General features: G+C 41.1%; 1 protein-coding gene across 4 annotated transcripts in view; it reads left to right on the plus strand.

Annotated features, from left to right (window-relative positions):
- Positions 1-513: 513 nt before the first annotated feature.
- Positions 514-12,856, plus strand: part of LOC131677838 (BCL2/adenovirus E1B 19 kDa protein-interacting protein 3) — a 46,806-nt gene continuing 34,463 nt past the window's right edge. Inside the window, exons 1-2 of one of the 4 annotated variants that reach the window (XM_058957901.1) lie at positions 514-775; positions 1,401-1,546. In XM_058957901.1, the coding sequence (XP_058813884.1) occupies positions 1,468-1,546 (79 nt within the window). In that variant the 5' untranslated portion in view covers positions 514-775; positions 1,401-1,467. Of the gene's footprint in view, positions 1,547-1,739; positions 1,920-12,856 lie in introns of those variants that run through there. The other 3 variants (XM_058957902.1, XM_058957900.1, XM_058957899.1) reach the window with 3 other exon arrangements.

Genomic DNA, 12,856 nt, shown 5'->3' on the forward strand with positions numbered 1-12,856 from the left:
CTAATCTAAACATTTTTAATTTGTTTGTTGTTTTCCAGAAATGCTCATACTTTTGGTCCAGTGCAATATTTCCATGTATTTTTTGTCGTCTTTAGAAACTATACAAAACTACAAAAAACATTTTACTTTCCATAACTACTTTCCTTATAAACAGAGCTTTCTAATGTCAGAGTTGTGTTAAGCGAGCTTGAAGTAATTTGAATATAAGAATAATGAACAGCATGAGATAGATGCCGCCGGTAATGTTAACAGCGCTTCTCTACTTCTATATGCTACATTATCTTTTATGACATTAGTGAGCTTAGTCAAAGCTTCACAACGAACGTAAAAAGTTTGTCGTATTTTAGTTGCATTATTTTCTAAATGGTGGCACCATGATCGCAAAAATGCCTGTTACATGCTTGCGCTAGGTATCTTTCTTTCGCTTCTCGTGCTACAGTGGACATACCGAAAACTCATGATAGTCACGTACGCAAGAACCGTAGTCAAAACAAAGAACTGAGCAAACGAAAAGCAAGCATCAAAACAAAGCTGAACGGCATATAGTGAAGTCGTGTTTTCGCGAGTCGCTACCTTAGGTTGTAAACAGCATAAATTGAGGTCCGTTACCGTGGAAAGTGTATTTGTGTGATGCGCATCCCAACAGTGCCTAACGACAAGTGAAGGTGTGTGAAGTGAACCAGAATTTTTTCGGTGTTGTTATTGTTCGTGTAATATTCCAACCGCTCCAAACCCTATCAGCAAACTAGATTCCTGGGAGTGACTGGAGCAGACTGTAAGTTTTTCTTCTGCTTGTTTACCAATGTGCAGTGTGTCGTGAGCAGCTGTTGATCGAAAGCAGCACGGTGAATAAATTTGCATTTGCAAATCGTCATTTGAACTGTGAGGACGCGGGTCGTATTAAAAGTTCGAACGAATTAATCTGTATCTAATTTAGCTGTTATTCTGATCCAAAATTCATTGCTATTTCCTTAAATATACTATAGCAAGCGCCATTTTATTGCATCTTATTCAGTGAGAGTCCACGTCAGGCTAAAACATCTACCACAAGGTTTCTCGAAAAACTGTATACATTTAATGTACACAAAAGGTTTCGTTAACCTGTGCAGTGAGGAAATATTGCGATAAAATAAAAATCGCGTCTAAGTATATGAAAAAGAAACTGGATCGACGTAAACAGTTGTGCGTGAAAGTGTGCGTTTATTTTCAAATTATTGCGCGTTGAAAAGCTGCTGCACCTGTGTATGTGAATTGTTTATTCAGTGTTTCTCTTCTGTTGAAATTCGTACCCCAGAGAGAAAACTGGTTAGTCGGCACGGCCGACACGTACACCTTTGGATTCTTTGTTTACAAATATAACATAGCGGGAGAATTGATTTTTCCTTACTTTTGTGCACCAGCGCTCAAAGGATTCGTTCCTGATACCGAGCCGGGAGAAGCTTTACATTCCAGACAAAGAACGGAAGAATGTTCAAGTCCATCAAATTGCCGAGTGAAACAAACAAAATGTCGTCGACACCTAGAACGAGCGAGGATTTACTGGGAGGTAAGTGCAGAGGAGTAAATTGATCAGGCAATCTGCGAACAAAGCACAGTTTTTAGTGATTTCTTATTTTTCCGATGACTCACAATCACTTGTGAATGGCGTAGGTATGCCGGATTGCCACATCTACATCAACACATTTTAGATAAATTTCCATTTTACTATCGCGCATTGTCTCCTTTCATTCGCTTGTGCCATATCAGAAGCCGCGTATTGCGTCGTATTTTCGCGAACAAATTCCAAAACATGGCGGGTTTGGATTATTTTCGCAAACCGCATATTCGACCGGTAGTCTCAAGGTACCAGTTAGCAACTAAATTGACAAACAGGTTCTCGAATGAAAGAAACGTGAGATTCGATGGTCAAAATAGTGCAGGTTTGTTTGAATCATGTTTTAAATATGTGTTGTGCAAATATATTGTATTCTTATGTGTTTATTTTCAAACATGGATCATTGTCATTGAAAAGTGTGAACCTGCAAGTGTTTAGAAATATACATGCTGAAGTTGGTTTCATAGTTGGCGCTCTTTGATATAAATTCTGAGGAAGCGCAATGTTAGCAACAATATGAAAACAGTTGCATCAACAAAAAAGTGTTAACCGGCCTCAAACATTAATATCAACAAACCATGAATATTGATCAGAGTCGTCGAATCGATAAAACAGCGATAGTTTACTCTGATGTAGACTACAAAGGCAGCCTTTGCTGTATGAAATAGTCATATTGGCCTGCTGCAATGGTGGCAATGAGTACAAAAATATATAAAATTTTACAGAGGGTGATATGGGGAACAACAAACGGATACGACGCGAACGCCAACTCATCAAGCAAATGGAAACACGACTAGCTGGGCAGCCGCGGTTTGTGCTTTATGTCGTTGACATCGTGTTCTATTTTTGGCAACCTAAATATGCGTCGTTGTGCACCAGCAAGAGAACATTTTGCTGATTCGAATTGGACTGAATTAGCGAGCCTGCTTCGTTTGGATTGAGGAAATAGAGATTATAGCCCCTGTGCACTGGTTTCAAAGTTCTGACGTGAGAGTTTGAGACACGGCTTGTCGAAAACTACGCCTTTAGTTGGTTGATAAGAAATGCGATAACGAAATGTATTTTGCGATTCATTGATCAGATTATTGATTGACGCCAATCGATTTTAGTATGTCATGAATAAACTAAAGCTGTACGTAAAGTTGGTTTGTTGGTTAAAATGCTCCGAATGGCGCGATGACTGAGGACTGTTACTAAATGTATAGAAAATACTACTCATCATGGCGAACAGAATTGTTTTTAGTAAATAACAGAGTTCTTGTTTATATTCCCGGACAAAATGCTGGGACTCTTGACGTTCTTTATTTATTTGAAACATGTAGTAATTTGATCGACGAATTGTTGAGCTTGTTGATTTATTTCCATTCGACAAAATCGTCTTTCATTTCTATTTCTCGAAAAAAATGCACTCAAGATGTAAATATCACCCACATTAGGCTTCAAGAAAACACATTTTTTTAAACGATTCAAGGGTTTCATCAGCTATTAGAAGAAGACACTCAGTAGTCTGCGCTTAGGCTAGAAAACCCGGGTTTTAGGAGCCCCGTGATGAAGATATGCGCATACAATCATACTAGCTGTCCGTACTGCTGGCGCCATGAAAACTTCAAAAGAAAATAGTGGATTAATCAATCTGGAAGACAAATGATCTCTTGGCACATGCATTTCTTATGTCAACTAGTTCAGTCCGAAGTATAAAGCATCAAACTCAGCGGTATTGTGGTAGTTTGTGTGATGTATACTTCTAGAATATTAGATATTTTTTAGCTGCAGAACTAAATTACGACACGTAAACCAATAGGTACGACAGTAAACATAAATTGGTTAAATCGAAAATTTGATTGAAAATTTAGTTGAAATCATTGCACATAAATGAAGCATTAAAAAGCGTGTAATTGTACACTTTTATACATACGATTTTAAACGTCATATATTTTTCAATTACATTAGGATAAACTTAAATAGAAATGCATTGGTTTTTCATTGAATGAAACTGTAAGATTCAATCAACAAGTAAAATTATAGTTAATTATAATTCATTCAAGAAAGCATGACAAGTCGAGTATATTTGAGGATAAGTTTAATTTTACACCTATATTCCGTGGCCAAAAATTAATTCGTTAGCCAAATTAAGAAAAAGATTCAGTTTATGATGTGTATTGCTTAAAACAGCTTTCCGTGAGATTCAGAAAGTTTTACACAGTAGTCTGCAACTCCTCTCCCAGCATTCATTGAATGTTCGTTTCATTTTTGGCAATATCTGATTTTTTAGTTGCTGTTTCGTAATTGCCCAGTATCTTCCGATTTATCAAAATTTCGGGCAGTTTTGCGTATTGCAGCAATATTTCACCAAATTTACAAAATATGACCAAAACACCACAGACTAACAGACATAACACTATAAGGGAATTCCCTCAAAAAAACATCGATCCGACAATTTTCCCAGAACAGTAGCTCTACCTTTTATTCACGGTCCCAAACACTCATTTACTGGTAGGTTACCCTTCAGGTTTGGGAGCAATTTTTCACTAGTGGTCTATCCCCCGTATGCTTGTTCATATGACAGTGACGCCATAATTTCAAATGTGGCCACAGTCCCAACTACAAATATATTTAAAATGACCGTTAAAGCGGGCGAAGCTTTGTTTTTAAGTGTTATGTCTGTTAGTCTGTGATTACACGTTAAACTGCATTTGAACTAAATTAGGATATTTTGCGTCGTTCGGGGAAGGACGTGTTATAATTTTTTTCATGGATAGAATTAAGAGTAAGAAACCCAATAAATTCTGATGATAGTATGAACCAATCAATTAAAAAAAGACTATTATGGTCCCGTATTTTGTACGCATTTCATGTATCAAAAAGTTTTATACTCCAACGATAGATTTCTAAACTAGTAATGTTCACCCATTCATCAATGAAGATTGGCATCTATTGACATACGATAGTATATATAATAGATGTTGCAATATTTACGCAGTTATACATAGTCGAGCTCATCATGAAGTACGAAGAATTCTTTGCAGGTCTGGACCAGGGTTGCGATTGCGTTAATGCGATGGATTCAACGTTATCGTTTCAACGCGATATCGTTGAATCGATAATTTTACGTTGAATTCAACGGCGTTGATTTTTGCGTTAGTTTCATCGTTCATCGTCAACGCACTTCGATGAATATAACGTTAACGTTAACGAAAATTTTGCGTTGATTTCTGTTTTGAGCAGGTATAGAATGGTGCTTATGCTATCTAGTAGATGTATTTTTATATATGTTTACATATTGTCTTTGAATAAATAATGTTTCGTACTGACTAAAATGCTACGCCAACTTAAACCTATTTTTATTTGAACATTTCTCTACTGATATTGAAGTCGAAAAAGTGAACCGCCTTAACGCACTGACACACCGGGCCACATTTATGTTAGATATAAAATATTAAGGCTGCAATTTGATTTTCCTTGGACTATCAGCCTACCAAAAGGATACAAACATGAGTACAACTAAAATATTTCTAAAGAAGTCCAATTAAAGACGCCATATCAGTAACGAAATGAATATGGGTGAGGCTTGCAATACGAAATAATTTTATCAAGTAGACCTAAACTCCTCTAAGCCATTCGTTTTGCTGCCTGAAAATAGCAGCACCAGAGCGTCACTTCTGTCTGATTAAATTGAAAAGAAAAAGCATTACATATGTGGTCTGCCATAGTCACAGAACGATACAAAGGTGTTGAAATAGCAATCAATCTAGCTTGTGTACACTCCTGAAGCAGCAACTTCGTCGCATTTAAACAGATTTTTGAGTTTTGGTAGTGGCAAATATTTAATAAATTTAATAATTAACTATATTAGAAATGAACAAAACTTTGGAATTCAAATGATGCTTCATATTGACAGCTCTTCCCAAGATAGGCTCTTCGTGAGAATTTTTGAATTATGGGAAATTTACCATGAATAACGTTTTTATGTTTCGAAATAAAGATTTTTTTCCCTTTTTTATTAACGACTAAGAGTGAGTAAATTTTCCTTTTTTTATGTTTTTAACGATGTTCAATTGGCAAGGGACTGGAAAGTGGAGTACATTTTTCAATATTAAGAGCCATGGTACTCAATGGAGAGCAAGGACACTTTTCTAAACGTTTTTCCTTCAACTCCTTGCTCTCCCTTGAATACAATGGCTTTTAATATTGAAAAATATACTTCACTTTCTAGTCCCTTGCTAATTGAATGTCGTTAAAAACATAAGAAATATAGAATAAAACATAGTATTCAATTCACCCATATTTAATTTATAACCTCAATTTACGGATAAACGATAATCGCTAAGACTTGCACAAAAGAGAAATCTATTGGCGACCAAGATCGCGCGATTTGGGTTTGTTTCATTAATTCTATGCCTACGTTAAGAATGTTCCAACAGCATCTGTACTTTAAACAAAATTAAAAATATACCTTCCTATAGAAACACAGTGAAGAGCCGATTTTATCAGCCTCCGATTTTATCTATCTCGGATTTCATCATCTTCATATGAAAATTGATAGTTGGTAGTTTATGGGCTCTAGCAGACGAACCAAGTTGAATTCGAGTAAATCCTTTCTTGAGCATATTTTTCTTATCTTAGAGATCCGAAATATGCAAACAATTATTTTTTTACTTTGCCCTGTCAGACCCCCTTATTAAGCTAAATACTAAGGAGGTTATGAGGTTATAAGGTTATATCTAGGGACTAAGGAAGAATATTTTAAGATCTTCGGTTTCTTAAAAAGAAAGAAAAAATATATGTCCTGATTTTATCTATGTCCCCGTTTTATCAGCCTAAAATTCACCAAGGGGCTGATAAAAACGAGTCTTTACTGTATAAATTTATACCCCATGTGAAAAAATATACAATTTAAAAAATATTCTCTGGCGAAAAAAAAAATACTTTCAACAGAATTAAACGCAAAAATTTCCGATAACGCTAATGTTGAATTCAACGAAGTGCGTTGACGATGACGATGAAATTAACGTGAAAATCAACGCCGATAATGGCGCTAAATTCATCGTCATCGGCGGTAAAGTTGAATTCAACGTTAACAACCCTGGTCTGGACAAGGGAGTTCGAATGGTGAATGTACGGTACATCTGCCCTACTCTATTATTCCTCCTTCTTGGACAAGAAATTCTTCATCCATTCGTTATCGAGCACTCAGTCGAGATAGAAGTCTTTTGTCATCGGTCCGTACACTCTATAGCGACAAATAGTGTTAATCTGCGTTCAAGGTTATTTACACACTCTGCGCCTAGTTGAGGTTTCAGTATTTTTTCCCTTCTTTTGTGTTTCTGTTTCTGAGTACCGTTAGCCGGTCAGTGAAGTGAAACAGTGTTCTTCTAGTAAGCCGTCTGGATACCGTTACATACACAAGCTAAGTATTAGTTTTCGTTTCCCCTTCTTGGTTGTCTTAATAACGTGCACTGGGCAATAGGCCCGTGCAAAAATGACTTCCCCTGACGGCGGTTCATCTCAAGGTGAGATGGACGTCGAAATAAAATCGGCTCCCCGGCTCAAAGTATATCCGAGCTCGGCCACCGGGCCATTTGTGATCTTCTTCCGGACCAAAGAAAAAAAGTGTTTGAATCTGTTGCAGATTTCTCGCGTTCTGACAGACCGGTATTCGGCCGTGACAGAAATATCGAAAATTCGGCCTGATAAGCTTCGGGTGGTGGTTAACAGTTCAACTCAGGCAAACGATATTGCTGGATACGAGCCCTTTACGAGGGAGTACAGGGTGTATATTCCAGCTAGCAGGGTTGAAGTCAGTGGGGTCGTTTCCGATTCGAGTCTGAATTGCGAGGACCTGCTAAAATATGGGACTGGCTGTTTCAAAGACCCCATGCTTAAGCCAGTGAAGATACTGGAATGCAAACGTTCGCATTCAGCATCAGTCGCAGCTGACGGGAAGAAAACATACGTCAACTCAGACTCTTATCGGGTGACCTTCGCCGGCTCTGCCCTGCCTAATTACCTCCTTTTTGACAAGGTTCGTCTACCTGTTCGCCTCTTTGTGCCGCGGGTCATGAACTGTACTAATTGCAAACAATTGGGACACACAGCCTCCCATTGTAGCAATAAAGCCCGCTGTGGGAAATGCGGTGGGAATCATGCGGATGATTCCTGTGGTAGAGATGTCGAAAAGTGCCTCTACTGTGGGGGAAACCCACATGATCTCCCTTCATGTCCCGCGTACAAACAGCGCGAGGAAAATCTTAAGCGTTCCCTTCAGGGACGCTCTAAGCGATCTTTTGCAGAAATGCTTAAGATAGCTACGCCACCTGTCTCTACAAACATCTTTACCAACTTGTCTACTGACGAAGGCGACTGTGATGAACCCCAGGAGGGAACATCTTCTGCTGTGCCTAGAAGTAGTAGAAAAAGGAAGAACATTTCCTCTTCCAAGCTTCGTCGTAAAGGCCAGAAGGTGTCTCTTCATGGTCCCCCTAAAATAACTACTCAAGGAAGTACTGGTGCAAAACCGAAGCAAGTCGCTCCCGGTCTCAGTAACCTGAGCTCAGAAAAGGAGTTCCCAGCACTTCCAGGAACATCAAAAACCCCAAGTGTTCTCATATCACAGCCAGAGAAAGAAAACAGTGCTGGCTTAATAAATTTCTCTGACATTGTGGACCGTATTCTTACAGCGTTAAACATTTCTGACCCCCTTAAAAGTATCTTGATAAGCTTTCTCCCCGCAGTAAAAACATTCTTAATGCAGTTCACTGCGAAATGGCCCCTCCTTTCAGCGATTGTATCCTTCGATGGCTAATTCATCGAACGAGGTCAAGGATTTAATCACTGTTCTACAGTGGAATTGCAGAAGCATTATCCCGAAAATCGATTCGTTTAAAATCTTACTAAATAATTTGAAATGCGATGCATTTGCCCTATGCGAGACATGGCTCACTTCAGAAATAACCCTACACTTCCACGATTTTAATATTATTCGCTTGGATCGAGAAGACTCTTACGGAGGAGTACTTTTGGGGATCAAAAAGTGCTATTCTTTCAATCGGATCGACCTCCCCTCGACACCAGGCATTGAAGTTGTCGCTTGCCAAACCAGAATTAAAGGCAAAGAACTTTGCATTGCTTCCACCTACATCCCCCCTAGAGCCTCAGTTAGCCACCGACGGCTTTGCGATATTGCGGAACTCCTCCCCGCACCGAGGCTAGTTTTAGGTGACTTTAACTCCCACGGCACGGCATGGGGTTGCCTTCATGACGATAATCGATCTACCCTACTCCATGAGCTTTGCGACAACTTCAATATGACTATTTTGAATACGGGTGAAATGACACGGATTCCTGTCCCTCCAGCGCGACCGAGCGCCTTAGATCTGTCCCTCTGCTCGACATCGCTGCGGTTAGATTGCATGTGGAAGGTAGTCTCTGATCCCCACGGCAGCGACCATCTGCCAATCGTAATTAATATTGCTAACGGTTCAGGGCCACCGAATACAATCAATGTTTCGTATGACCTCACACGAAATATTGATTGGAAGAGCTACGCGTCCGCGATATCCGAAAAAGTAGAATCGACACAAGAGCTTCCTCCGGAGGAAGAGTACGGGTTCCTGGCTGGCTTGATTCTCGATACCGCGATTCAAGCTCAGACTAAACGCGTACCAGACGCGAATTCACGCGGGCGTCCTCCCAATCCATGGTGGGACAAAGAGTGCTCAGACGTGTACGCGGAGAAGGCCGCTGCGTATAAGACCTTCCGGGACGACGGGCTGCCAGCTAGCTACCGACAGTACGCGATGGCGGAAACGCGCATGAAGAGTTTGATAAAAGCCAAAAAACGTAGCTACTGGCGCCGGTTCGTCGACGGACTAACGAGAGAAACATCGATGAGCACTCTTTGGAGTACGGCCCGGCGCTTACGAAACCGAAACAGTACCAATGAGAGCGTGGAATATTCAAACCGTTGGATATTCGATTTTGCCAAGAAGGTTTGCCCGGATTCCGCCCCGGCACAGAAGATCTACCGCGCCGCGTCCCCTCACAATAACGCGAACGAAACACCGTTTTCGATGGTGGAGTTCTCACTTGCTCTCTTATCATGTAACAATAAAGCCCCAGGGCCAGACAGAATCAAATTTAACTTGTTAAAGAATCTGCCAGACTCTGCCAAGAGACGCTTATTGAATTTATTTAATAAGTTTCTTGAGGGTAATATTGTCCCTCATGACTGGAGGCAAGTGAAGGTCATCGCCATTCAAAAACCAGGAAAACCAGCCTCCGACCACAACTCGTATCGACCGATTGCGATGCTGTCCTGTATCCGAAAGTTGTTCGAGAAAATGATCTTGTTTCGCCTCGATAATTGGGTTGAAGCAAATGGCTTACTGTCAGATACACAATTTGGTTTCCGCAAAGGCAAAGGGACGAACGATTGTCTTGCGTTGCTCTCAACAGAAATTCAAATGGCTTATGCTAGCAAAGAGCAGATGGCATCAGTTTTCCTAGATATAAAGGGGGCTTTTGATTCAGTTTCTATCAAAATTCTTTCTGAGAAGCTGCACCAGCATGGTCTTTCACCGACTCTAAACAACTTTTTGCTAAACCTGTTGTCTGAAAAACATATGCATTTTTCGCATGGTGATTTATCGACATCACGAATTAGCTACATGGGTCTTCCCCAGGGCTCATGTCTAAGCCCCCTTCTCTATAACTTTTACGTGAATGACATTGACGAATGTCTTGTCAATTCCTGCACGCTAAGGCAGCTTGCAGATGACGGTGTGGTCTCTATTACAGGTCCCAAAGCCGTCGATCTGCAAGGACCAATGCAAGATACCTTGGACAATTTGTCTGCTTGGGCCCTCCAGCTAGGTATCGAGTTCTCCACGGAGAAAACTGAGCTAGTCGTATTTTCAAGGAAGCGTGAACCAGCGCAACTACAGCTTCAATTAATGGGTCAAACTATTGCTCAGGTTTCAACTTTCAAATATCTCGGGGTCTGGTTCGACTCTAAAGGAACCTGGGGATGTCACATTAGGTATCTGAAACAGAAGTGCCAGCAAAGGATCAACTTTCTCCGTACAATAACCGGAACATGGTGGGGTGCCCACCCAGGAGACCTGATCAGGCTGTACCAAACAACAATATTGTCGATGATGGAGTACGGGAGTTTCTGTTTCCGCTCCGCTGCGAACATACATTTCATCAAACTAGAGCGAATCCAATATTGTTGTTTGCGTATTGCTTTGGGTTGTATGCACTCGACACATACGATGAGTTTAGAAGTGCTGGCGGGCGTCCTTCCGCTGAAAAATCGATTTTGGGAACTCTCCTATCGATTGCTCATCCGATGCGATATCTTGAACCCGTTAGTAATTGCAAATTTCGATAGGCTTATCGAGCTCAATTCTCAAACCCGATTTATGTCCTTGTACTTCGATTACATGGCACAAAATATCAATCCTTCTTCATACTATCCCAACCGTGTCAATCTCTTTCATGCTTCTGATTCAACTGTATTCTTCGACACATCCATGAAAGACGAGATTCGTGGAATCCCGGATCACATACGTCCGCAAGTGATCCCAAGCATCTTTCATAGTAAATTTCGAGAAGTCGACTGCAACAAGATGTTTTACACCGACGGGTCAAGCCTCGACGGCTCCACTGGCTTCGGTATATTCAATCAAAACCTCACCGCCTCATTCAAACTCAATGATCCTGCTTCAGTTTACGTCGCAGAACTTGCTGCTATTCAGTATACCCTTGGGATCATTGATACTTTGCCCACCGATCATTACTTTATTGTCTCGGATAGCCTCAGCTCAATCGAGGCTCTCCGTTCAATGAAACCTAGAAAGCACATTCCATATTTTCTGGGGAAAATCTGGGAGCGCCTGCGTGCTTTGTCTGCAAGATCGTACAAGATTACCTTAGTTTGGGTTCCCTCGCATTGCTCCATTCCAGGTAATGAAGAAGCGGACTCTTTAGCTAAGGCGGGCGCTTTGCAAGGTGATATATATGAAAGACCAATTAGCTTCAGCGAATTTTTCAGTATTACTCATCAGAGAACCCTCGAAAGTTGGCAAACATCATGGAGCAATGGTGAACTGGGAAGGTGGCTACATTCGATAATCCCTAAGGTATCGACGAAACCTTGGTTCAGAGGGATGGATGTGGGTCGGGATTTCATTCGCGTGATGTCTCGGCTCATGTCCAATCACTACACGCTGGACGCACATCTCCGGCGTATTGGGCTCGTGGATAGCGGTATCTGCGCTTGTGGCAACGGTTATCACGAAATCGAACATGTTGTCTGGGCATGCGCCGAGTACTGTTCTGCCAGATCTCAACTATTCGATTCCCTTCGGGCCCGAGGAAGATCACCCAATGTCCCGGTTCGAGATGTACTAGCAAGCCGCGATATTCTCTACATGTCCCTTATATACACGTTCCTCAAAACCATCAATATCCAAATTTAAATGCCCCTATCTTTTCTCTTATCATTCCCAGAAGTGCCCTCTTCCGCCTACCGTACCCCAACGATGGTTTGATACGACTCCAAGACGAGACAAAACATCTGTCGAATGAACCAACAACACGAGATCTACAGTACAACATCACACGCGCAGCGCGGTGTGTTCCCGATCCGTATCTGAGCCGTACTACGAAATCGTCTGGAGGAACCCCTGCCGGCTCGAGGAAAACCGCCCGGCGTCCCAATACTTGATACATCCGTTCGAATCTGTAATCCTGGCCGTTGATTCCTGATGCCGGAAACTGAAGTTTATATCCCCCCCCCCGTTCAGTCTTGTCCACCCTCTCTCCCATGTCTCTGATACACAGATGTATGTCTTCACCCCCTTCTCCCCTTGAATATCTTCCCAAAACTTATGTGCCCCCCTATCTTCTAGTGTTAGTTGATCAATCCATTCGAATCTGTAATCCTGGCCGTTAATTCCTGATGCCGGAAACTGAAAGTTTATATCTCACCCCCCCCCCCCCCCTTCAGCCTTGTCCACCCACCCTCCCATGTCTCTGATACACAGATGTATGACTTCACCCCCTTCTCCCCTTGAATATCTTCCCAAAATTTATGTGCCCCCCTATCATCTAGTTTTAGTTGAACAATATTTAATCTCGTTAAGAAATGCGCAACAGTACCACTACTTTAAAATAGTCCTAATTAATTCCCCTTAATCTTGAACCACTCTTTCTAGTTATCTCTAGTTAATAAGCTTGTAAAATGTTCCGCTTAGTTAA

Source organism: Topomyia yanbarensis, chromosome 1 (genome assembly GCF_030247195.1).
Source record: "Topomyia yanbarensis strain Yona2022 chromosome 1, ASM3024719v1, whole genome shotgun sequence".
Classification (NCBI taxonomy): Eukaryota; Metazoa; Arthropoda; class Insecta; order Diptera; family Culicidae; genus Topomyia; species Topomyia yanbarensis.